The sequence below is a fragment of the Dasypus novemcinctus genome, chromosome 7 (assembly GCF_030445035.2).
Source record: "Dasypus novemcinctus isolate mDasNov1 chromosome 7, mDasNov1.1.hap2, whole genome shotgun sequence".
Classification (NCBI taxonomy): domain Eukaryota; kingdom Metazoa; phylum Chordata; class Mammalia; order Cingulata; family Dasypodidae; genus Dasypus; species Dasypus novemcinctus.
Genome location: NC_080679.1, coordinates 16,682,307 through 16,708,846, shown reverse-complemented (window position 1 = coordinate 16,708,846; position 26,540 = coordinate 16,682,307). Strand labels below are relative to the sequence as shown.

Sequence of the window (26,540 nt, the reverse complement as noted above, 5' to 3'; positions counted from 1 at the left end):
TTTTTATGATATATACATTTTCATGTAAAACTTGCCTTTTCCATTATGATTAATTTGAGAAACATGCATGTGAACTTTTCCAATTTTCCCTAAAATACCTGAGCCTTTCACAGTGGCAGTGGCATGGGGACAGGATGAAGGAGGGGTGGAAAGGGACATTTAGCTTGAACTTCGTATTTAGTTTTGCTGCTATCTTTAAATGAGTGTATGCAAACAGTCATAGTAAGAGGCACTAAAAGAATTTATTTAATATACATTACTTTTTAAATATAAACATCTAAAATAGCAGGATTTTATTTTTTCAATTCTGATTTTGCATTTCTTTTTAATAAACCAGAAACTGAAAGAAAGGTTCTTAGGCCTCCCTTTTAAGAGCACAAGAAATAATATATAGGGTCTGTGTTCAAGGCAATTTTCATTAGGGTTAATAACAGATGTCTGGAAAGAACAAATGCAAGCTTCACAATATTTCTTGCTTGCTTTTGAAAAACTCTAGTCTCTTGGAAAATGCCAGACACAAAATAATATGTTGCTTTGGCATTGTAAAGGATTCTGTGAACACTTAATTGAAAAGAAAATTGGCATTTAAAAAACTTTTTATTGTAGTAAATAATATAAAGCATGAAATTCCCATTTTAACCACTTTGAAGTATAAAATTCAGTAGACTTAATTATATTCACAATATTGTGCTACATCACCAACACCCATTAATCCTTCTTTTTCAATGCCTCACACAGAAACTACTGACCCATTTAGCTTTAATTCCCTCTTCCTGCCCTGCACCCCCTTCCCCTGGTAACCTAAAACCCCCAATCTGTCTCTATGACGTTTGCTCCTTCTAGGTATTTCATATAGACAAGATCATACAGTATTTGTTTTTTATGTCTGGCTTATTTCTCTCAACATGATGTCTTCAAATAGGAGCCCTTACACATTGCACTTCAGCACTGTGGAATGGTGCAGTGGAAATCAGTTGGCAGTTCCTCAGAAAACTGAATTACCCTACGACTTGGCAATCCCAATTTTTTGTCTATTCCCCATAGAATTGAAAGTAGGGACTTGGACATTTATGCAACAATATTTATAGCAGTATTAGTCACAATAGCCAAAAGGTAGAAGCTATCCAAGTGTCCATCAACCCATGAATGGATAAACAAAATGTGGTAAATACACACAGTAGAATATTACTCAGCTGTAAAAAAAGAATGAAGTTCCGGTGCATGCTACAACATCGATGACTCTTGAAGACACCAAGCTGAGGCATTTCTTTTAACACACAAAGAAATATGCTCCTGGAAAGTGGACCCTACATGGGGTGTTAAGAGCTCATCTTTCAGTATTCTCACTACTACTTATTTTAGGGATGTTCACTGTATTTATATTGTAGGATTCACGTAAGGATCTTATGTTGGTATGTACTGTAGCATTTGGCCTGGAAAGTACTCAAAATCCATACCTGAATAGCAATGTTATAAACTGAATCTCTACACTGCTTTGACACTGATAAGAGGCTGAGCGTGAGAACACTAATATGAGGTTACTGTTTCTGTAACACAGAAGCAGAGGCATTAAGCTCTAATATAATTACAGTAGCCCATCTGTAAAAAATGCAGCAGAGTTAACTCATAAACACAGTGGAAAGGCAAATATGGAAATGACTAGAAACCACATTTAGGGGAAATGATCAATTTTATATGAAAGCTTGCTTACCTCTTGAGCCTGGATCCAAAGCCAGAAAAATCAGGCCAGGCAACAATTTTCACATGGTGGAAAGAGATTTTAAATTTGTGAATTAGGACAAAAGTGAAATAGATTGTTGGAGAGCATATTATTTAGGACAGCATCAACGACAATCAACATGACAGCCCTTATTTACATTAAAAGTCCGCCTCAGTGTTGTTGGCAGGATTAGCTCTGATTTAGAAATGCAGTTTCTAGATCTAAAATATTTCAAAGGAAACTCTCTTGAGCAATATAAAATTCTTGTTACTTTTTCTTACTGCAAAAATGCCCTAATTTGATGTATATAGAAATTCTATTCATTTGAAGGCTTCTGAAAATTCCTTATTTATTTGCCCAGTTTTATAGGTTATGCACAGAAAGGAAATAGAAAATGAAGCAAAGTGTAAACCTTTTGTCCTGAAGTAGTGTGATCCATCATAAGGCAGTGAAGTCTATTTATTCTTTGAACTAGAGTGCTAATTTAGGAGATTGCAAAATATTCTGAACTGAAATGACAGCACCATAATATTGATTTAAGATGTTGAAAGATATTACTTCTGCCCATCTCTAACGCACATTTCCATTTGCCCTGCCTTTTTCCAACCTTTCCTTGGCTTGTTTTGGACCAATGATTGAAAAGTGTTGTCTATAGGGTTTAAATTGAGTAGCCTTTCACCGTCACAGGAACTAATACACTATACAGGAGAAGTTAAATAAAACATTCAGTGAAAATCACTGTGAATTTGGGGACAAAAATTGACAATACAATCTCGACATACAATACTCAAATCAGTCTCATTTGAGAGAACACATTTATTTACTTTGGAAATCTCATGTAAAATCAACTAATTTGCAAAACTTACTAGTTCTGATAATAAATATTAGTTTACAAAGCATGAGGCTTGAAATAAACATGCTCCTTATCTCTAAAAGGCATTAAATAATAACAAATGTGTTGGTAATTTTAGAGTAAGTACTTTCTGAATCATGACCACTGCATGAAGGAAATGTTTAAACACAAGGCTGTGTGAGCTTGCTCAGTGGAGCTCATTAGCCCTGAGGAGCTCACCTGGGGGGCCCGGGGGCCCTTGTCTTCCTGGAGGTCCAGGTAAACCCTTGTCTCCAGGTAGCCCAGGAAATCCAGGTGGTCCCTGTGGCCCGGGGAATCCCAATGGTCCTAAAAGGAACGTGGGGAAATGAGGTCTGCGAAATAGAGCGATATGAAGACAATGACCAGTTTGATTAAACGAAAGCAAAGATTCACCCCAACAAAACTGGAAGGCACACTCTGCCCCAGAGTCACTTTTTGTCTGTGAGGCTGAGAAGCTCTGCCTCTCTCTGAAAGAAACACAATGATCAATCAAAAAGGACTAGGGGAAATGGTTCCATGAGCGGAACAAAACCAAATGATAATGAAGAGCCCTGTCATCCTGAGCTTCCTCTGAAGACATTCAAAGAACTGGGACCGGAGCAAATGTATGGACGCATGCGTCACTCTCTGGGGACAGCGAGCTGCCTAGCCCTGAGCTGGCACCACTCTTACCACCCTCTAAGTTTCAGCCACGCCGACCACTCAGTTCCTCGCATATGCTGTTCCTTCTCTTCTTCCCCATCCATTCAGTCCTTCTCATTCTTTCGGATCAAGCCTCACTTCCTCAGGGAAGCCCTCCCTGAAATCCCAACCCAAGTCCAGATGCTTCTTGGTAAGTGTGCCTAGAAGCAAGCCCCTTCACTCAGAGCACTCACTTCTGTTCCTATCTGTGTTCTTTGTCTTCCCCCTTAGAACTCATGCTCAGTAAGAATGAGGACTCTTCTTAAATGTGTTCACTACCATAGTCTTACAGATGCCTAATAAATACTTGAGAAACAGTGAAATATTCTCCCACTGTGTAAGTCTCAAAAGGTAAGCCAAGGAAACTCTCTCACCCTTTTCCCAGTAAAACACTTATGCCTGCCGGACGGACAGGTAAGAAACGTCAAGATTCCTAACCCCTGTGTGTCCTTGGTTAGGCTCCTGGTATTTATATGGCAGGATGTTTTCCCATTCCTTTAAGTCCAGACGGAGGGTCATTCTCCAGAGCAACACATGGAGAAGAGGAGTATCTTATGTGGGAGAGGTACTAGGTGATACAACCAGTCTCTTTCTCCTCCCTCTTGTTGACTAGAGTGCTAGCACATCTATCCAATTCTGTGTTTCAACAGTAGGAAGTCCACATACCTGCAGATATAAGCCACATTCTCCAACTGTATATTATTGCTAATAAAAGTGAAGAGGGCTGATATATACTGATGTATACTGTTGTACAGGTAGTGCACTGCACAATTCTAGGGATGCAAACCTCAAGGTGATTTTGATCTCCTTTCTGTCCTGATCTTTCGCATTATTTCACATTTGGTTCAGACATCAGCTACAGTGCTAACTACTGGACTCCTGTAAACTTCAGCAGTTGCTTCTTTGATATCTACTTTCTTTATGAAATAAGGGAGTTGAACTGAGCCATCATTATTGGTCTCCTTTCAGCAAAAAAAGTTCTAGGATCCCAATAATTCTCTGAAATTCTGGTGATCGAAAACTGATGCCCCCAAATATTAGCATTTAGGTAAGAATTAAAATAAACATGTTAGCCTCAAGCAGTGGGGAACACCAGTAACAGCGACCTTTTCATGAGTATAAAACATGAGTATAAGTCAGCAGTCTAGGACCGAGCTGTCCACTGCTGAAGCCACGAGGCTACTGAGCACTTGAACCAAGGCCTGTCTAAACTGGGTCATGCCCGAAGTGTACAACACACACTGAATTTAAAGGAGGGAAGGAGCAGAGTCTTATAATTTGGGAGAGGAACTAGGTGTATACAACCAAGGCTCTCCTCAATGAGATCACAATGATTATCTCATTTGTAATTTTTCCACTGATGACACGTTAAAATAATATTTCAAAAATATTAGGTTACTAAAGTATGGAAGTTAATTGCACTTGTTGCTTTTTCGTTTTTAAACGTGGCTACCGAAGGCTTCAGTTCCAGGTGTGGCTTACAAATGATCCCCAGTGTTCAGCCCGGGCCTGGAGGAGCAGGAGCAGGACTAGGGTCTAATGATGAACTTGCGTTTCTTCTTTTCACTTGTTCGACTCTTACCCAAACTGTAGGCCTTTTTGGGAAAGTTGGGCCATTTAGAAATACAGCAACTAATCCCAATAGGCACAGGGTGAATAAGGATATCCTCGCACCCTGCTTGAGGGGCAGCTCGCGCTCCTACCTCTCTGGCCGTCTTTTCCATCACATCCCGGGAAGCCCGTGCGTCCTGGGGGCCCGGGGGGGCCTCGGGAACCCGGCGGTCCCTGCAGACCCCGGGCACCTGGCTCCCCTCTCAGGAGGTCAGCACTCCCCGGGGGCCCTGGAGGTCCCGGTGCTCCTGGCCACAGGGGAGAGACAAAGGCATTTGTCAAGGGCAATGAGTGGGCCGCCTGCTTGAGAAACGTAATTTAACGATTTACAAAGACGAACTTTAAGTATCACAAGTGAAGGGGAGTGTCTCCTAGAGCCCAGGTGGAGAAAGGGCGCAGATACCGAGACAATAACTTAGAAAATAACGGACCTGAGCAAAAGCTCCCTTCCCTTCAGAGCAACTCCTTTTAAAGTACCAGTTTGTGGGTTTGGCTTGCATTGCCATCCCCCATATGCAGAGGGGGGAAAGAGAGGAGAGGAGAGGAGAGCAGAGGGGAGAAGGGGAGGAGAGGGGAGAGGAGGTATGGGGAGAGGAGGGGAGAGAGGAGAGAGGATGAAAGGGAAGAGAGACAGGGGCTGTTGAGAAAACAGGGCTGATGGCAAAGGAATGTTCACCCAACTACATATATAATCAAATTTCGAAACAAGTGTGTACATGTAGAAATGAATTGAGCCCAAATTCTATTTCGCTCCTATACGTCTTAGCCCATTTTCGGACACTTTTATTTTTCTCAGTGTAGAATCTAATTGTATAATGTTTCAGCCCAGCCTTACTGAAATTCTAAAGATTCCAAAGCAGTGGGCTTGTGTCTCTGTAGAAGTTCTAAGAGTTCGGATGAACATGATTTTCTGCATTTAGCAAGACTTGCTGTAAGGCATGCTCTTCACTCAACTCCCGAACCAGCTGTCTAACCTACTTTATTAGCTTAGCAATGACTTCCAAAATATTCCCTTGCCAGAGTTTGTTTCTGCGAAGTGACGAGAAGAACACAATGTACTAGAAACAGCCCATTAAGAGACTTTTCTGTTCCTTTGCGTGCGATAAGCCGGGTCCTGTCACTCTGGGCTGACGGCAGTGAAGCACACAGTAGGTGCTAGAGACCACCCAATAGGGCAAGACCCCCACTTGCTAGCCACGTGGGAGTCCTCCTGGACAGCATCAAGCTGGTCTCAGCAAATCTGTGTTCTGAATCAGAGTTTAAACACAGAGAGGTGGGCCGATGGAATTGAAAGAGTGAGCGGGCCTGGGCTCTCGTCCTGCGTGGGGTTCTAGGAGCCCACCACTCCCCCCACTGCCACTCCACACTGAGTCTTACTTCTCCATGTGCCAAGCGGATGGGGCGACTAAGGGGCTTCTCCTCTACCATGCTCTGGCTCTACAGCTCTGCAGAGCCCACAGCGTCTAACAGAGGGAACACTACCGTCCTTTGCCACGATTTTCTCATACCTCTTGGGCCATCGGGGCCAGGAGAACCCTGATCTCCAGGTGGGCCTCGGTCAGGAAGGTCACCCTTAGCAGCTCTCCCTGTGGCACCAGGAGGACCAGGTGGGCCTGGCCTCCCTGAGGAGGGACAAAGTCAGATGTTAGCCTTGCTGCACTGTGAAGGTTGAGTTCAGTTACGGAGACAGGGCTAAGGCATGCTGTTTCTTACCTGGGGCACCTTGGGGACCTCTTTCTCCAAAAAGGCCTGGAGGAGAAATTCCTGGGCTCCCGGGGTCTCCTGCCTCCCCTTTTAGCCCAGGCATTCCCACCGGACCTGGAGGGCCCATTTCCTGGAAACCTTCATGGAGAAAATGGCATTATTACTGCTTCTTCTCCTTGTTTGTCCCCATCATTGTGCCTGGAAAATAAAATGCTTCCCAACAGGGGCATGACAGGGGGGTGGCTGGCTCTGCCAAGACCAATCACTGGCTGCAACAGCCATCCAAATGGCCGCATACTATTCCTGGGTGGCCAACTACTCTCTAATTGCCCTGGTCAATCACAGTTTTGATTTCTTTTATGTTTGTTTCCCAATTAGAACAAACAAACAAACAATAGCTTGGGACAACACCAACCCTCCAGCCTTTACAAAAGGTAAACTGAAAACAAGGCAGATACAACAGTAAGTACTTATGAATAAGCGTCTTAGACGTTTGAGGTAGAAACTAGCATATAATTAGGACTTTTGTGGAGCCTCCCATGGAGAAGGGAGGCCAGCCTTGGTTTCCTGGAGGCGACAAGCATTTTATAAAGATTATTAGGAAGAGCCCCTAAATGAATCCTATGTGGCTTAAATTATTTGATTCCCAAGCTGTATTAATTTTTGTCTCTGTTCAACAATTGACTCAAACTTACCAGCACAAGTCAATCTTTTTCCCCACAGTCACTCAAATCTACATGTCTGGTTCCAGCTACTCTGTCTGATCATGAGCTATTTTCCTGACAAAGTAGCGCAACAAATGTGCATTATATTAAATAAAAGAACAACGAAAATGCAGTTGTTGGTGGTTGGCCTGTTTGTGCTATCAAAAACGATGGCAATTTCTTCAGAGCATTTGTTTTAGCCGTGAGGGCTGCTAAAAGTACGCATTAGACCCACGTGGTCATACTTGGCATCGCTACACTTAAAACAATACAAAAAACAAAACAAAACATACACACAACAAAAAGCACAAACCATCCACCCACCACTGTTGACCTGCTGTTCATAATATTTTGAAATCGCCCTTCCTTTAAGCAATTATTCGCTGAGTATTTTTAATAAAGGGATAGTCCCAAGGAAGGACAGCTAACACTGTGAGCCGTCCTTCTTCAAGGGGCTTCTCTCACATGCCCTGCCTTATAAATACTCTTCCACACTGAAGTTAGTTCCAATATCCTGTCTCTAGCCCTAAGCTGGTTTCTCAGGTTAGCTCCCCAACTCTCACCAAGTGAGGAAATTCAGGGACAGGCACCACCTGATCTCAGCCCCTGGTGGAAGCTGTCTCCCGCGGACCATTTTATCTTACCTGAAGTGCCTTTGGTTCCTTTCTGACCCTTTAAACCATGCAAGCCGTGCAGGCCAGGTGACCCGGAGGAACCTGAAACACATCACAGGCCTGTGACTGGCAGGGAAAGGCCAGCTGCTGATGTCCCCCCAGCTGCATAGCTCGCAGGCACCACCCAGCCAAGGGTGCGCCGATGGAAGAGCTGATGGTTCCACAGGCGGGAGCCGTTCCATCTCACAGCCTGGACCTCGTTACCAGGGCTGGGTCCCGGCCAGTGGTCATTTAGCACATTCATTAGATGGAAGTTCTTTGCCAGGGCAGCTTATCACATAAGTTTCTTTGTTTTTTCAAGTACTGCTGTTGGTTTATGACCATATCTAACTCTTACCAGAGTTTAGAATTGCAGAAACTTGGTGGACGAAGTGACCTTGAATTTTAAGACAATAAAATTATCCTAGATGAGGAAAGATATTAGATGGGAGCAAACTCAGGCCTCCAAGCTCCTAGGCTCAGGGTCTTTCCACTCTGAACAGGTTTTAATTTTTTCAGAATCTAGTCACGTACATGTAGTAAGACGAAAAGGATGAGCGCAGTCTGTGGCATACTGGACAATATGTGCCGTAACCTGCCCCTTCCCCCACTTTAAGGCACTGTGCTATTCGAGAAGAACGGGCCTGCCTGCACGTCACGGTTGGTTGCAGCTCTTCCTTTGCAACCATTCTTGGAGTTGAGTTTAAGTTTTCCAAATGAATTTTACCCAATTGTGCTCCTTTCAAATGAGAGTTTCCAAATTGCCCAGCTAAAGTTTGGAGAAGAAAGGAGGGAGAGAGGGAGGGAAAGAGGCGGGGGGTTGGGGGTGGGGGTGGGTAATTAATATTTACAAAGCACTTTCTGTGTGCTAAGCCTGTTGCCAGGGCCTTCTCCTCAACCCCAGGCCAACCTGGCTAACCTTCCTATTTATTTCATTGATGCATCTTCCATCCAGTAGCTGTTAACTCTCATCCCAGTACGAACGCTCCTCAGTGCATAGCCACTGACTCTGTTCAGGATCACAGCCTTCAAATTTGTGATAATGGCTCCCTCAGCTCATATGACTGAACACACAGAAGTGTCCCTCACCTCCTTCCCTCATACCCACCTATAGCTCCCTAGGTGCATTTATGCCGTACCACAATCACGTCTTTGAGTAACTGGATTCCCTCATTTGAGGGTGAATCAGTTGAGTGCAAAACCAACTCCTATCCGTCTTGCTATCCCAGCACTTAGGATATTTCCTGACACAATATGTGTGCAATAAATATTTATTGAATGAGTGAGTGAATGAATGGGAAAATGTGGAGCAAGGAGAGGACTGAACAGTAGTAAGCGCTACAAGGAGTGGGCTAAAACTTATTTTTCATGTCACACTTTTCTATGATAGAGTTACAAGATGAATAAGATTTAGGGATGTTAGAGGAATCCATTCTTGTGTAAGTAATGCAAGTTGAAAGTATTATCTATTCATTAAATCAAGGCCTCCATAGACTTCTTCTTTGATGGAACATTTCATTGATTCCATTCTTTTTATCATCTCTACTTGAGACAGACAATTGTTATTCTCTTTTTAAAATCTAACAATTCAGTTTGGTTCAAATGAGCCATATTCTCTTCCACCTAAAAAATGGGAACACACCCTTATTTTCCCTAAAGCTCCTATTTCCTAACCACTTTTAACAGCTCTGGCTTAGTTTATATTTTCCAATCTTCTTTCCTATTTATGAGCCAACATTTCAAGTTTGCACCAAAAGAACACACAGACCTTCTTCATCTGCCAAATCTGGAATATTTATTGCAATCTATCTGAAATTGTAATAAATTTTTTTTAGCCCAGTATGCTATTTCTTCATGTTTTGATCTCCAGCGTCAGCCACCAAGATTGATGGTTTGGTGGACTTGGCTTGGGGTGGAATGTCTTCTGCCAACTCTCCATTGTCACATCAATGCATCCAGTCCTGGGGTTGTCTCGGTCCCAGCCCCTTGCCATTGTTGAACTGGACAACCTTTATCTGACCTAATGTTATCTTTCTAAATTGAAAGCAGCTACATCTGGTAGGATTTTAAGAATAATTTCCCCCTCTAACTGAAAGCTTTCTATCAATCCCATCTCTAACTCTGAAAGTTGTTCATGCATATAATATATACAGCGCAGATGAGACCCAATTAGGCTAACAAAGCACATTCCTCGGTAATGAGGCATTTTTATTCACCTCTTTGGTCGTCCTCCTGCTTTACAACTATCATTTAAGGCTGCACCATGCTGCACCCGCAGAACAGGCCAGGGCGCCCTCCCTCTTCTCAGAGACTCTAATCTCTAGCCCAGCCATGACTGTGGGCTCCATCTGCCTTAGCCAGCCGCCTGTTGTTCAATGGATACCCACTCTGAGCCTTTCCTTTGTTCTCATGTCTGAGTACTCTGGTCTCCCCCAAGGTCCTTTCTGTAGGGTCATACTTCAATAGTGGGAGCTACTCATCCCCGCTTGCCCAGGGCTTCCCCTCTCTTAGCACTGCAAGTCTCCCCTCCTGAGACGCCTCTCCATCCCAGGCAAACTGTGACCGCCGGTCACTTTAAAGCTGATGGGAAAGAAAGACCCAAGTGAGTGCAGGTAATGATTGAACAAGGGTGAAAGTTTTCTCCGAAAGGATTCTGAAACAAAGTTTGCATTTTTTTTTTTTAATTCAGCAAGTGCATAAGTACTTACGAAAGGAATGCACCAAGAGCAAATATCATGGTTTCCGAATGCGTGGAGCTTCAGCCCCCAAGAGCACCAAGTGACAGGTGATGAGAAGACCCCAGGGGGCAAGACAGAAATGATCCCTGACTTGACAGAACAAACGAGCAATTACATCAAGTGCAGTAAGTGGCGGGCGGGGGGGGGGGGGGGGGGGCAGGAGGAAAGCCGTCTAATTGTACCAATAGGGCAAAACATTTCTACTGTTTTCATAGTCTTGCAGTGCACACTATTTCTTTTCTTATAAAAGACATTTCAAGGTGCCTTTTTCTCATGAAACATTTTACTTGCAACCAGCCAAATGATTCAATTTACATTCTTCACAGTTATAAATGGATGATTTTTTTAACAATCACTTTAGATAATTTTCTGTAGGTTTCCATTCTCATCTCATATGAATACCCAACTAGATATTGGGTATTTTCCTTTTGAGAGGGCATATGTACTTGAAATATTTAAATCTAAGAATCAATCCATTTTTAACATATGTTTAACTTGAAGTTTAAATCTGACTGAACACAAACAGCACTCAAAATCCATATGGTCTGTGCTAGCAGAGCAAACAATTCTGAGTTCAGCAGCTGGTTTATTTAAACAAGATAATCAGTCCCCTTGACTTACTTAGAACATACTTCAAATATTTGATTTCTCAGTTCAAAGTGTTTCTGCTGGAGTGTGGTCCATTTTTATATCAGCATGATAAATTGCAACAATGGATTTGTATTGCAGACAGTCTAATTTTTAGGAATGCATTTCACTCTTTTTTGTTTTTACATGGGCTTGTTTTGTTTTGCAGGCTGGTTGCTCAGTGGGCTGTCTGCAGCGTAACAGTGTCACTGAGTGGTTGGGAAGCACCACTGCAGCATCTGCTACGAGAATCTGGACACTGCAGCATCTGTGATCCAGTATGAATATGGGATTGATACATTCCCTTTCTTACCTTCTCTTCCTACCAAACTCACAATTTCATGGCACAGAATTATGATGCGTTTACAGATTACTTTTTGAGTAATTTTGTTACTGGATCAAATTCAACAGCTTTTAGCTTTTTAACCACATGCCATAATGAAGTTACATGAGAAATGCAAACTAATTCAAAGAAGTATTGGCAATAGTAATGGTTATTTTAGTCAAGTTGAGTGAATATTATTTTGGCAGCAAGACACTTGAAAATCTTTCCTTTTTTTTCTTTTACTAATCTGGGAGAGTAGGAAGCGGAAATGAATAGGAGTGATTTACAATGGGAAATTATTTCATCTGCTTCTTTTCTAACTTCCTTTTCTAAACACTGAAAAAAAGTGTCCAAGAAGACCCCATCAGAGCTGTAGATATTGCCAGAGACAGGAAATGGTCACAATCACCAGAGAAATTTAAGAAACAACAAAATTACCATTTTTCTTGAAACCCCAAGTTTATCACATTTCAGTGGACTTCCATTGCAAAGATATTTTATCTTGTGGTGGGAAAAAAACAAGTTATTTAACTATATAGAAATATATAAGTATACCAGCTCTTCAAAGCAAATGGCTTCCCTCTCTGCAAATCTGTACCAGATAATACATATCACACTACAACTTGTTGAAATTTTGAGTTCCTGGAGAGCTATCTGATGAGTGAAGAGGTGAAAGTATGGGAAAATATTATTTGGGTTTCAAAACAAATAAAACATTTAAGCCCAAAAAAAGAGGTTTCCCACTCTTTGGAGAGGAGGTCCTTTTCATTTTACCAAAATTTAGTATATGTGTGAGTCAAAGAGCAGAAGTGTAGGTGGGAGGAGAAGGGAGGAAGGGAGAGTCAGAGGGAGCTCAGTTACAGAAACCTGCCCAGTAAAGTTTGAGACCTGTAACTGGTGGTTTATGTGAAAACATTCAACCTTACAGCTACTAGCTCTATTGTTCATTCTTCCATTTGTCCATTCATTCATTATTAGTTTATTCACCCAACCAACCAGTATACTTACTGGGTATCTAGCAGGTGCCAAGGATATAAAAACAAAATTTTGTTTGCTTTTGAAATCATATTCTAGTTGGCAAAAAAAGATGTCTAAAGAACAAATGTGATAGAACATAAGTGCTATACTAGAAGTAAGTGAAAAGTGTCCCTGAAATAATACTTTATCTAAAACACTGAGAGACCTGGGGGAAAAAAATGGTCTAAGAGGAATGTATACCATAGATGAAAGGGAGGGCATGAAGATTTTTAATAAAAAATATATATTATATTGTACTGTATGTATTATATATTATATTATATATTCCTATAATGTTATAACAAGACTTACATTATAACTAGTGTATTAGTACCTTAAAGACCAAAATATTCAACTAAGAAAAAATGTTTTTTTATCTAAATACTAGTTATTCTTTCTCATCATACATTATCCTTTTCTCTTTCTTTCACTTACTACAATTGGCAAATGTAAATTTAGTAATATATATCTTTAATACCTGTCTCTCCTATTAAACTACAAGTCCCATGAAATCAGAAGCCATGTCTATTTTTTTTTTTAATTGTGGACCCAGCATCTAACACCGAATCTGGGACATAATTGGAGTTCAACTCTCTGGGGAGACAATAAATGAGTAGGTTCGAACGTCTTGGAAAACACTGGGGAAAATGCCCTTGGCGATGAGCTGACAAGGCTGTGCTTCTGGACACACCACAGCAGGAGGCAGGCCGCACAAGCAGAGCTGAGGTCCCAGGTAAAGAAGAATGGAGGGGACTAATGGGATCCTTGGGAAAGGGTGCCATGCCCAGAGCAGTGTCCCTCGGGGGTGCAGGCAAGGCGCTGTGACCTGCCCCTGTTGGGCTGGACCTTTCTGTGGGGCCTGGCTTTCTCCCTTTGACTTACCTTTCACTCCTGCAGGACCTGGCATCCCTGGGTCCCCCACGAGACCTCTTGGCCCAGGGTCTCCCATTTCTCCTGGATGTCCCCTCATCCCAGGCACTCCTCGATCACCTGAGAATGACAGGGGTATTTGCAGACATCCCGGCGACAGGTGAGCTACATTATCTGAGAAAGTCATCTATGCTCTTAATAGATAGGTAACAGGGATGGTCATTGTATTAATTACTTTCTCTTCCAAGGGCTCTTAATTCTAGGGGGAAAAATAGACTTAACCTCAGGAGGAGAAAATATATTTCTAATCTTGCCGATTATGGTTTAAAACTCTCCCTTTATCTGAATTGGAAGAAAGAGCATCCATTAAGACATTCTGCTGTAGATGCGGTATTTGCATTAGGTCCAAAGGGGGAAGGAGAAGCCAGAATGCTGGATGGCATATGAAACGGGGAAAGCTAGAGGCAGCTTCTATGTGCCAGGCCCTCACCATGTCAGGCCCTTTACTGGAGTTTTCTTAATTACTATCTGACCCAAGGAATGAGATCAGTCTAGTTCCATTTTATAGGTAAGAAAAAGGTAAGTCTGAGTGAGTGGGCCAAAGTCACAGGTCTGGGATAAGATAAAGCAGATCTGAACCCAGGCTTTCTGAGTGAAGGCTGGTTCTTTCCAACACATTACAAGATACATGAGTGCCTGGGGAAGTTTCCAGACTTTCTTTCAAGGTACCTGGACACCCTGGTGGTCCAGAGAAGCCAGGCGGTCCCAGCTTTCCAGGTGGTCCACTGGGCCCTTGAACACCCGGTAAGCCTCGCTCTCCTGGGACTCCAAAATATCCTACAGAGAAAAAGGACCACACATCTAAGTAGTTGTAAATGGTGATTTTACAGTACTGCTGACTTCAGTCACTATTTGTACCCCTGACTTTTTAATTTTATTCTGTTGAAAAGTAAGAGCATCAAAGACAGACTGAAAACAAAACATCTATAATCCCAGTACCTTAATAAAATTTTCCATTTGTACCCACATAATACCCATGATTTTATATTCTGATTTTTTAATTAGCATTGTATCACAGGTAATTTCCAAGTTGGCTATAGTTTTCCTAATATCATTCTTAACTGACTGGCTAATAGTTTATTGAGTTAATCTCAAATAAATTAATCTAATTTTCTCCTACTATCAGCCATTCAAGCTGTTTTTAACTCTTTGCTATTATGCATAATGATCTTTATCCATCTTCAGTCATTTTTTCTCCTCTTAAATTATTTCCATAGGAAAGATTCCTAAGAGTAGAATTTGTAGGTGCAAAAGCATGATATTTTTGTTAGTTTTAATGCATTCTTAAATGCCAAAGGAAACCATACCTCAGGAGGTATTTCTGTACTAAGGGGAACATTTTCCTACATTGCCAAAATAACATTATCACAGCCAAGAAAATCAATCACAATCCCTTTGTATCATGTACTACTCAGTCCATATTCAAATTTTCCAGTTGTCTCCTCAGTGTCCTTCACAGCTTGTTCCATTACAAAACCACACATGGCGTCTGGTGGATGAGTCCCCTCAAGTTTTTAAAATCAAAACCAGTCTCTCTCATGACACTGACTTGCTGAACAGAAGAGGTCAGTTGTTCCCGAGCCTTCTAGAATAGAACACTCAGCATTTTCATTCATAACGCAGGTTGTCAAATGGTTTAGAGTAAGGGCTGTACTGGCTCATACCCAGAATGTAACTTCAAGAGCATGCCATGTCCTCAGGAAGGACTTCTGGGTTTGCTGTCTTGCTCTCATGCTAACTTAGTAACGATAAGATGGTATCTCAGGCTATCTTAAAATTATATTTCTTTGATTATAGAGGATGATTATTTCCCCATGTGCTTATTTATGATTTTAATGCAATTCATGTTTATAGGGTAAACCTATAAGTCTATGCTGAAAACGACTGGTTGAATCTGCAAATGCAATATATGACCTTGTATTTACAAATCCACGAGTGTGGGGGCAATGTTATTCATTATTTATTATAACACACAAGAAATAAATCTTGTTTGTCCACACCTGTTTCCTGGTCTACTTTAACATCTATGAGTGTCACTGTGTGTTGTTTTATATTTATCCCCAAAACATTCCAGCACTGAAGGGAAGGCAGCATTATTCTCACCTCCAATTGAAAACACCCAAGCATTAAAAGTCTTGCCTAACAAATCCTAAATTGTGTTAAGAACAGAACTTCCAAGTTAATCTGCACCATGTTTTCTCTCTGAATTCAGGGCAGAGGTGGATCTGAACTGGGTATGGTCATATGGAATCCCTGGGGACAGAGGGCCAATGTATGCCTCCACGCTGGCTGCATTAACATTTGATGCTGCTTTTACTAGTCAACAGAAATTGCTTTCAAGTTATCTCATTTGATCCTCAGAACCATTCTCAGAACATGTGCAGGGCCAGGTTGCAGAAGAGGAAACAGCTCAGAGAAGATGAGCACCTTGCTGAAGTTCACTTGTGAAAGTAAGAGCAGAGGTTGACTTGGAGCCTCTGTTTTTTCTTCCTGAGCTTTTTGGCTCTGGTATTGTTATGAACACCCCTGATGCTGCCCTCAAGGCTATTTTTCCCCATCAAATGTGCGCCTCAGTTATACATTTCAGGTAAAATGTTACAGTATCTACATACCCTTTACTGTGCCAGAGGTAAAAGACCCATATGAAAGAGGGCACAACAGGGCAGAGAAGGAAAGCTTTTGTACACTGTAATAGTTTGGGTTTTTGGCTAGACTTTCATTTTAGAAATCTAATGGTGTGAAAATAAGGAAATAAACTTTCCCATAATAGTTCTGCTCTGATATTCTTTCTGCTGTTACATAAAATGAAACATACCCTCTGCCAAAGAAGATTTTAAGGTTAAAAAAACTATTAATACAACATGTTTTCATTTACAAAGGCTCCATCTTAAAAGAAACTTGGTTTTTAACCAGCCAACTATTAGCCAAATGACTTTGGACACAACTTATTTAACCAATCGTCTCTGGATAGACACTTGTTCTATCCATGTAATGGATATCCCTGTGTACACATCTTTGCACTCTTGCTGATTATTGACAAGATAAATTCCTAGGAATGGAATTACTGAGACAAAAGGGTATGCATATTTTAAATATTGATGCATGTTTCCATAGTACTCTTCAGAAAGAGAGTACTAATTTAGACTCACACCATTTTCTGAAATACCAATGTGGATATGAGTATAACCAACACAGCAAGATGTCCCTTTCCCCTCTAAGGACAAAGCCAGTTTTGTTGGCTTAAACTAGAACTTGAATTATTTTCCCTTTCTCTTTGATATAAGGGGCTCCAGCCCCTTCTTTCTGCTGAGGGACATCTTATGTAGATGGCCACAGTCTCAACTGGGGGGCAGTAGCTCACTGGTACATCACAATCCATTCTGAGGGGGCCCGCGTTACCTGAAGGGTATTAATTGTTACTGATGATACAATAGCAAAGCGCTATTGTTTTTGGATGACTTAGATTTATTGTTGGTGCTGAAGTTTTAGGTTTGGTCATTACATTTTTTTGGTGAATTCGAGTAGGTTCAGTGATATCTCCTTAACAGCACTCATCCCTTGCATTAAGACATGCTTTTATGGGTAGGGAAGAAAAGGCTGGAATCACAGTGGAATCACAAGCTTCAGCTGCAGTCAGCGTGAGCCGTTACCACCAACGTCATGTTTCTAATAGTGGAGGGTACAAAATAGTCCAAATTTTATTACTTGCAATATTCATTTCTAATTTTGTCAAAATCTGGACATGTGCAGGGGATTGTCTGCTTGTGTCAATGGCATCAGTCACGCGAGTCATAATGGAAAAAAGATGGAGAATACCTGGGTTGGCTCCTGGTGTTCTAGGACAGGATGCTCTCTCTGTGTTTAGACATAATCCTCCTGAGACCCATCATACAGGCAAAGATGCACAGAGGACACTGATGCAATCATCGCTAATGAGGAGGATAAAAGTGCCCTCTTTTTCAAATCTAATTTATTCTTTTTTGTTTCCATGAGAAAATACGTAGCTATACCTGGACATCCAAGGTTCCCTGGCTCGCCCTTTGGACCAGGTGGACCAAACTGATTTGCAGGGTCACCTTTGTTTCCTGTAAGTAATAAAATGCATACAACAACAGTTAAGAAAATTCAATTTGGTCTGATAAAAGTGACTTAATAACTCTCATGACATTTGCCTTTACAGTCTGTCTTCAAATATTTCAGGAGAGGAATTTAAGTACTTTTTTCTCAAATAAGGACAAATGGAAGTACAGAGAAAAGATGTGATTTAAACACACACACTCCCATATGCACACATTCACACACTCAAATTTTATAGTTATAACAAACATAAGAGACTATAGATCTTGATAAATTTAGATTTTAAGTCTCTAAGAAACATTTCAAATTTAGGTTTATATTTAAGAAATTACTTGGCCTGGAATGATGTAACTTTATATTATGTTTCAGAAATTATCACAGGTTTTGCTACTGCAATCACATTTCAAGCTCTCTTCAAGGAAGCACATCTCAGTGTTCTTTGAAAAAATAAAATCACAAAGGCATACTTTATCAATGACTTTACAAGAGATGGCCCACTCAAGTGCCTGTGTAAACAATGACTCCCACAGTGCACAGAGCTGTTCAAACTACTGCATACTGTGCCTAGGTGGAAGAGCTTAGAGTACAGTGAGGAGCCAATTTGAAATGAAGGACTCATAATGGAGTGGGAGGGGGAGCTAGATGATAGACAGGGTTATCAGAGCTTAAGAAAGGTAAGCAAGAGACGTTTCATAGTATCACCAACACCCCCATCTGAGGAGTCCCATCCATACCACGTGGAAGGGTCGCTTTCACCTGCCCCTACCCACAATCATGTCTAGTTTTGAAGAAGTGGCAATCTGACTGAAGAGTGATTCATCCCAGGTCAACCAATCTTTCCTTGAGAAGTTGTAATTTACAAAAAGAGAAGGGAATTTGAGGTCTTTTGCCTACTGGAGCAGAAACCAAAATGATGTTGTGGTTGTTAATTTCATATCTCAAATTGACTAGGTTATGATGTCCAGTTGTTTGGTCAAGTAAACATTGGCCTGATTGTTAATGTGAAGGTATGTTGTAGATGGATTTGTGTCCATAGTCAGCTGATTGCATCTATGGCTGTATATGATTTAGAACATATATTTAATAATGGTGCTGTTTAGCTAAGATCCACGGGTTCTAGGGATCTAGGGGTAGAAATGGGAGAGGAAAGCTGTTTGGTTCCTGCCCCTCTGACCTTATGCTCTGTGGGTCTGGAGGTCTTAGTTACAAGGCAGGAGGACCTCCATCAGGAGACACAGCAGTATTTCCACTGAACTGGAAACATTCAATGCAACGAGGCCACTTTGTGCTCCTCATGCCTCTGACTTGACAGGCCAAGACAGAAGTTATTGTGTGGGCTGGGGTGATCAATCCTCACAGGGAAATTGGACCGCTACTACACAATGGAGGGAAAGAGTTTGCAGGAACTCCCTTAGGGCATCTCTTAGTGTCAAATGCCCTGTGATTAAAGTCAATAGAAAACTTTTTTTGTGCAGAGCAGCTCTCCTTGCAGGGTGCATTCCCTGTGCATGGGGCTCCCCTATGCGGGGGACACCCCTGCGTGGCACAGCACTCCTTGTGCATGATAGCACTGAGCGTGAGCCTCACAGAGAGCTGATGCAGCAAGATGACGCAACAAAAAAGAGACACAGATTCCCAGGGCCTCTGATAAGAATGCAAGTGGACACATAAGAACGCACAGCGAATGGACAGAGAGAGCAGACAACTGGGGGCGGGGGAAGGGGAGAGAAATAAATAAGAAATAAATATTTAAATAAATAAATAAATAAAAATAAAGTCAATAGAAAACTGCAAAAACCCAATCCAGGCAGGACTCCTAATGCCCCGACCCTTCAGGAGTTAAAGTTTGGGTCACCCCACCAGGCAAACTCATGGCCAGCTGAGGTGCTTGCTGTGGATAAAGGGAATATAGAATATGTAGTGGAAGAAGGTAGTTATTAAAACAAGCTATGACCACCAGTTACAGAAACAAGGACTATACTTGTTATGAGTATTCCTTCCTTATTTTGTTATGAATGTTTATATATGTGTATATATATAAATATATAATATCTTTGTTTTTTTCCCTCTTACCCCCCTATCATATAACATAAGTTGTATTAACATTTAAGTTACAAGATATCAAGTATAAGAGTGAAATATCACCCAAGAACTTGCATCCTCTCCTGGGAAAAGGGTTAGTGTATTTTCAGTTGTACACAATCCATATCATGTTAGGTAGAAGTAAAACTATGTTATTGTCTTTATTTGGAGATTAATACAGTTTAAGAAAATGTGTATGGGTGTCAAATTGACAAGGGGAGTTGTGATAGTGAATTTCATTTGTCAACTTAGCTAGGTTATGGTGTCCAGTTATTTGGTCAAGCAAGCACTGGTTTGATTGTTATCGTAGGAGAATTTGCAATATAGTCAGTTGATTGCCTCTGTAGCTGACTGCACCTACAATCAATAAAAGAGATTGACCTTAGAAATGAGGGAAATATCCTCATCTAATCAGTTGAAGGTCTTAAAAGGGAGCATTTCAGAAGTGAGAAAATTTCCGCCTCTATGTCAGCCCGCCAGCCTCACCTGGGGAATTCAACTTTACCTTCATTAACTTTCCCAGCTTATGAAATTCAGACTTGCTAATCCCTGTGGTCACGTGAGACAATTTCTATAATAAATCACTGTTGGTTCTGTTTCTCAGGAGAACCCTAGCTAATACAGAATGACTGTGAGTTTCTCTATAGAGCAGGCTGGGGTGCGATCTAAATGCACAAGATCCAGAAAGGATACAGAATAGACTCATTAAGCCAGTTGTCAAGTGGGTAGAAGAACAGACCACAGTGAAAAGAGAAAAGACTCAAGAAAGAAGCCATGCACTGCCTAAGGGCTAGTTCCATTCACCTATGTCCTGGCAGAAATGAGGCATCTTTTAGTCCAGGGACCTCCCCGCTTTTCAGTTCCTTACAAACAGGCCTAGTACAAGTACAAAAGAAATGAGAAGAGGCAGGCTTGTCCTGCAAGAGGCAAAGGGACTCTTACAAACTTATAAGCAAATAGGAGAGTGAGTTCTGAACCCTGAAACTATAAAATATTATCAAAAGCAAATGTGAAAGCCCACCACCTTTAAGAAGGTGGAGTGAGAAGATTCAGGGCTCTATTCCCCAAGGAACTTTTGAACAACCAGCAAAAACTGGCGGAAACATCTTACTCAAGACTCCAGAAAATATTTAAAGGACTATAGTAACAGGAGAGTGTTGAACCAGAAAAAAACAAAGGCTATTTAAAAGAAGCAAGACTTCCTGGCACCCTGGCTGTCCCATCCCGGCCCCCCACTTGCTGGGTGTGGAGCTGGCCTGGCCCTAGTTCCAGAGGAAACTGAGTAACCCTTGTGCACAAACTGGGAGCATGTATGTCTAGCCCAGTCTGAATGGTTGTGGTGTGAGGGACTTACCACCCCAGAATTTGCCCTGTGCTGTGTGTAGAAGGCAGCTCATGGAATACTACAAAACACTGTGGAGAGCAGCCAAGTCAACTGCGTGGGGCAGCTTGCTGGCTGTAGGACATACAGAGCAGTGCCTGGGGTCATGAGGCACTGTTTGCCAGGGAAGAGGGGACACTGGGAACCATGTAAATGGGGGAATTCCCTGGGCCACTGATGCTTTTCCAAGACAGGAGGCAAGCACAGAAAGGAACAAGGAGGTCCTTAATGCTTTGGCCTGGAGCTAGTCTCTAAACTGATTTTATGGATAAGTCCTGAAGTAGTCTTCCCGCTGGTCAATCAGCAAAGACTGGGGAAGGTGTTTTCTTTTTTCTTCTTTTTCCTTTTTGGTTGGTGCCTAACAATCAAGGAAAGTTCTGTCATAATCCTAGCTGGATACTATTTTTTTTTTCTTTTTTAGAGAAATTGTGGGTTTACAGAACAATCATGCATAAACTACAGGATTTCCATGACCTTTCCACCACCACCTTGCATTTGTGTGGAGCATTGGTTACAACTGATGACAGCACATTTTTATAATTACACTATTAATTAAAGCCCATGGTTTAATTAATAACTTAGGGTTCACTGCTTGTAGATATTGTTTCATGGATTAAATTCTTTTTCTGTTACCATATATGCATCTAACATTTTCCCCTTTAAATTTCATTGAGATATATATTTTGATACTGTTAATTGTGTTCAAAGTGTTGTGCTACCTCTCACATTTTCCCCTTTTAATTGCATTCAGATATATACTTTGATGCTGTTAATTGTGTTCAAAGTGTTGTGCTAACATCACCACCATCTATTACCAAACAATTTCTATCACTCCAAATAGGAACCTTTAACATTTAAAGCCTTAACTTTCCATTCCCTTTCCCTAATTCCACCCCACTCTACTCTAGATTCTGCTTCTATGAGTTTGCTTTTTTCTTATTGTTTCAAATCAGTGAAATCATGCAGTATTTATCATTTTGAGTTTGGCTTATTTACTCAACATGATGTCTTTAAGGTTTATCCATGTTCTCGCATGTATCAGCACTTCATTCCTTTTTACGCCTGAATAATACCCCATTGTGGGTATATAACACATTTTCTTCATCCATTCATCAGTGGATGGATTTTTGGGTTACTACCATCCTTTGACAATTGTGAATAATGCCACTATGAACATCAATGTGCAAATACCTACTCAAGACCCTGCTTTCAATTCTTTAGGGGGTATACGTAGTAGTGGGATTTGCCAGATCATGTAGTAGTTCTATACTTAGCTTTCTGAAGAACACCAAACTGGTTTTCACAGTGGTGGCACTATTTTACATTACCACCAGCAATGAATGAGTGTTCCTATTTCTCTACAACCTCACCAACACTTGTTAATTTTCTCTCTCTCTTTTTTTTTAATAGCAGCCATTCTAATAGTTGTGATATGGTATCTCATTGTGGTTTTGATTTGCAGTTCCCTGGTGTAATGATGTTGAGCATCTTTTCATGTGCTTTCTGGCCATTTGTATGTCTTCTTTGGAGAGATGTTTGTTCAAGTCTTTTGCCCATTTTTTAAATAGGTTGTCTGTCTTTTCATTAAGTTAAAGGATTTCTTTATATATACTGGACATTAATCCCTTTTTGGATATGTGATTTCCAAATATTTTCCCCAATTGTGTAAGTTGTCTTTTTACTTTCATTATAAAGTCCTTTGAAGAACAAAAGGTGTTTGTTTTGTGTGGTTTTTTTTTTTTGGTGAGGTCCAATTAATGTATTTTTTTCTTTCATTACCAGTGCTTTAGGTGTAAAGTCTAAGAAACCACTGCCTAACACAAGGTCCTGAAGATGCTTCTCTACATCTTCTAGGAGTTTAATAGTTCCAGGTCATATTTTTAAGTCTTTGATCCATTTTGAGTTGATTTTTGTATATGGTGTGAGGTAGAGGGGTCCTCCTTTTTTTGTAAATGGAGATCCAGTTTTCCCAGTACCATTTGTTGAAGAGACTATTCTTTCCCAGTCAACTGGTCTTTGCCACCTTGTTAAAAATTAGATGGCCATAAATGAAAGGGTTGACTTCTGAGCTCTAAATTCTATTCTATTGGTCTCTATATCTATCCTTCTGCCAGTACTATGTTGTTTTCATTATTGTGGCTCCATTTATGCAAAGAACATTGTTGGAATTTTGACTGGGGTTTCACTGAATCTATAAATTGTTTTTGGGTAGTAATGACATCTTAGCAATATTTAGTCTTTCAATCCACGAACATGGAATATCCTTCCATTTATTTAGGTCTTCTTTAATTTCTTTTAGCAATGTTTTATAGTTTTCTGTGTATAAAAGTCTTTTATATCCTTGGTTAGAGTTATTCCTAGATATTTGATTCTTTTAGTCGCTATTGTGAATGGATTTTTTTTCTTGATTTCTTCTTCTGATTGTTCATTCCTCATATATAGAAACACAACTGATTTTTGGGTGTTGATCATGTATCCTGACATTTTGATGAACTCATTTGTTAGCTCTAGGACTTACTTGTGGGTTTTTCAGTTTTGTTTGTTTGTTTGTTTTTGTTTTTTTGCATATAGGACCATGTCATCTACAAGTAGGAAAAGTTTTATGTCTTCCTTTCCAATTTGGATGCCTTGATCATGGTGTATAATTGTTTTAATATGCTGTTAGATTCAGTTTGCTAGTATTTTGTTGAAGATTTTTGCATCTCTATTCATAAGAGATATTGATCTGCAGGTTTTATTTCTTGTGAGATCTTTATTCAGCTTTGGTATGAAGGTGATGTTGACCTCATAAAATGAGTTAGGGAATCTTCCCTTCTCTTCAATTTTTTTTTGTAAGAGATTGTGAAAAAATTGGAGTTTATTCTTCTTAGAATGTTTGGTAGAATTCCCCCATGAAGCCATCTTTTCCTAGGCTTTTCTTTGTTGGGAAGTTTTTAAAGACTGATTCAATGTCTTATTAATAATTTGTTTGTTGAGCTCTTCTATTTCTTCCTGAGTCAGTGTAGGTAGCTGTGTGTTTCTAAGACTTTGTTCACTTCATTTATGTTATCTAATTTATTGGCATTCAATTGTGCATAAAATCCACTTAACATCCTTTTCATTTTAGTAGGGTTGGTAGTACTGTACTCCTTTTCATTTCTGATTTTCACTTATTTGTATTTAACTTTGATTTTCACTTATTTATATTATCACTTATTTTTTTCTCTGTCAGTCTAGCTACAGGTTTGTCCATTTTGTTGGTCTTTACAAAGAACCACATTTTTTGTTTTACTGGCTCTAAAGTAATATATTCTTTTTCATTTATCTCAGCTCTAATCTTTGTTATTTCCTTCCTTCTGCTTGCTTTGGGTTTAGTTTGCTCATCTTTTTCTAGTTCTTTCAGTTTTGAGGTTAGGTCTCTGATTTGAAGTTTGCCTTCTTTTTAAATTTTATTGAAGTATATCATTTGTACATGAACATATATAAACAATAAGTGCATAATAAAAGTTGTAAACTTACAAAACAAACATGCATTTCATCATCAGGGTCCCATACAAAACCTCACCAACAACAACTGAAAACATTTGTTACAAACTATGAAAGACCATTGTCAAAATACTACTACTACCCATAGCCCTATCTTACATTTGATCTATTTCCCCCCCAAACCACTCAATTATTAACACCTTGTATTAGTATTACATATTTTGTTATAGATCATAAGAAAACCTTCTCATATTTGTTCTGTTAACCACAGTCCATCTTCCACCACAAGATTCCCTGTGTTACATAGTCTCATGCTTTGTACAAGCCAAAGTGTACACTCAGTGGCTCTTGTTTTCATCACAGAGTTGTGCTGTCATCACCTCAGTCAATTTTAAAACGTTTTTATTACTCAAAAAGAAAATCCCATACCCCCTTATACCCTCTGTATTTGTCCCTTAGAATTGAAAAATCTTCTTTGCCATTCCTGCAAAAAATTGCAATATTACTGTTAACTATTGACCATATATTACATTGTTGTAATTTTCCCATGTATCATCATATTCTTCACACTTCATAAAAGAAGAACATTCTTATATTTATATTATTAACCACAAACTTTCATACACCCCCAAAATCACTGTTTTATATATTCCCTAGATTATTTTCTAATTTCCTTTCAATTGACATTTATGTCCACAGACTACCCCTTTCAGCCACAATCACATTTATAAACCAGCAGTGTTATACTCAATATAATGTGTTACCATCATTCAGTTTCACACTTTTACCAGAAACCTCATTAAAATTTCTACATATATTAAGCTTCAGCTCCCATTATCAACCCACATTCTATCTCCTAGTAACTTATACTCTAGAGTTTACCTCCGTGAATTTACTCATCATATTTTTTTAGTAGAACATACAATATTTTTCCTTTTGTGTTTGGCTTATTTATTTATTTATTTATTTATTTTTTTATTGACTTTGTAATAATATTACATTAAAAATATATATGTGAGGTCCCATTCAACCCCACCCCCCCCCCACCCCCCTCTCCCCCCCCAACAACACTCGTTCCCATCGTCATGACATATCCATCGGATTTGGTAAGTACATCTTTGGGCACCTCTGCACCTCATAGACAATGGTCCACATCATGGTCCATACTCGCCTCCATTCCATCCAGTGGGCCCTGTGAGGATTTACAATGTCCGGTGATTACCTCTGAGGCACCATCCAGGGCAGCTCCATGACCCAAAGACGCCTCCACCTCTCATCTCTTCCTGCCTTTCCCCACACCCATCGTCCACCATGTCCACTTTTCCCAATCCAATGCCACCTCTTCTTTGTGGACATTGGATTGGTAGTGTCCATTGCACCTCTATGTCAAGAGGAGGCTCAGATTCCACATGGATGCTGGATGCAATCCTCCCATTTTCGGTTGTAATCACTCTAGGCTCCATGGTGTGGTGATTGTCCTTCTTCAACTCCATCTTAGCTGAGTGTGGTAAGTCCAATAAATCAGATTGTAGGTGCTGGAGTCTGTTGAGGCTCAGGACCTGGTTATCACATTGTCGGTCCAGAGATTCAAATCCCCTAAATCTATCTTAAACCCTAACGTTAACTGCACCTCTAGCACATTAGCATGAAAGTCTTATGAAGGGAGATCCCATCTGAGTCCAGATTCCTCACACATAAACACCATTTCCAAAGAGGGGCCATCTGCCCTGGTAGTCAACCCCATCGGCCATGACCATAACTCTCATGGGTCTCTTTAGCCTTCATAGGAACCAATATCTGGGGGTTGTATCTGCTTTATCTGTCTCTCTGACTCTGCTCAGTTGTGCATGAGGGCAATCCTTCTGCCAGCCTCCAGACTCTTTTTTAGAAACTCGTAGCCATATAAACTCATTTCTCCTTTCCATTTCCCCCTTACTTTAGGTCAAACAGC

The 26,540-nt window shown here is 40.5% G+C and overlaps 1 protein-coding gene across 3 annotated transcripts in view; it reads right to left on the bottom strand.

The window, feature by feature from the left end:
* COL4A4 (collagen type IV alpha 4 chain) overlaps positions 1–26,540 on the bottom strand; it is a 156,963-nt gene that overhangs the window by 18,701 nt on the left and 111,722 nt on the right. For all 3 annotated transcript variants that reach the window (XM_058300015.2, XM_058300013.2, XM_058300014.1), the window contains exons 35-42: positions 17,595–17,669; positions 14,254–14,361; positions 13,537–13,644; positions 7,939–8,010; positions 6,600–6,728; positions 6,395–6,508; positions 4,979–5,134; positions 2,793–2,900 (exon numbers count right to left, since the gene is read on the bottom strand). In XM_058300015.2, coding sequence (XP_058155998.1) covers positions 2,793–2,900; positions 4,979–5,134; positions 6,395–6,508; positions 6,600–6,728; positions 7,939–8,010; positions 13,537–13,644; positions 14,254–14,361; positions 17,595–17,669 — 870 coding nt within the window. The remainder of the gene's footprint in view (positions 1–2,792; positions 2,901–4,978; positions 5,135–6,394; positions 6,509–6,599; positions 6,729–7,938; positions 8,011–13,536; positions 13,645–14,253; positions 14,362–17,594; positions 17,670–26,540) is intronic.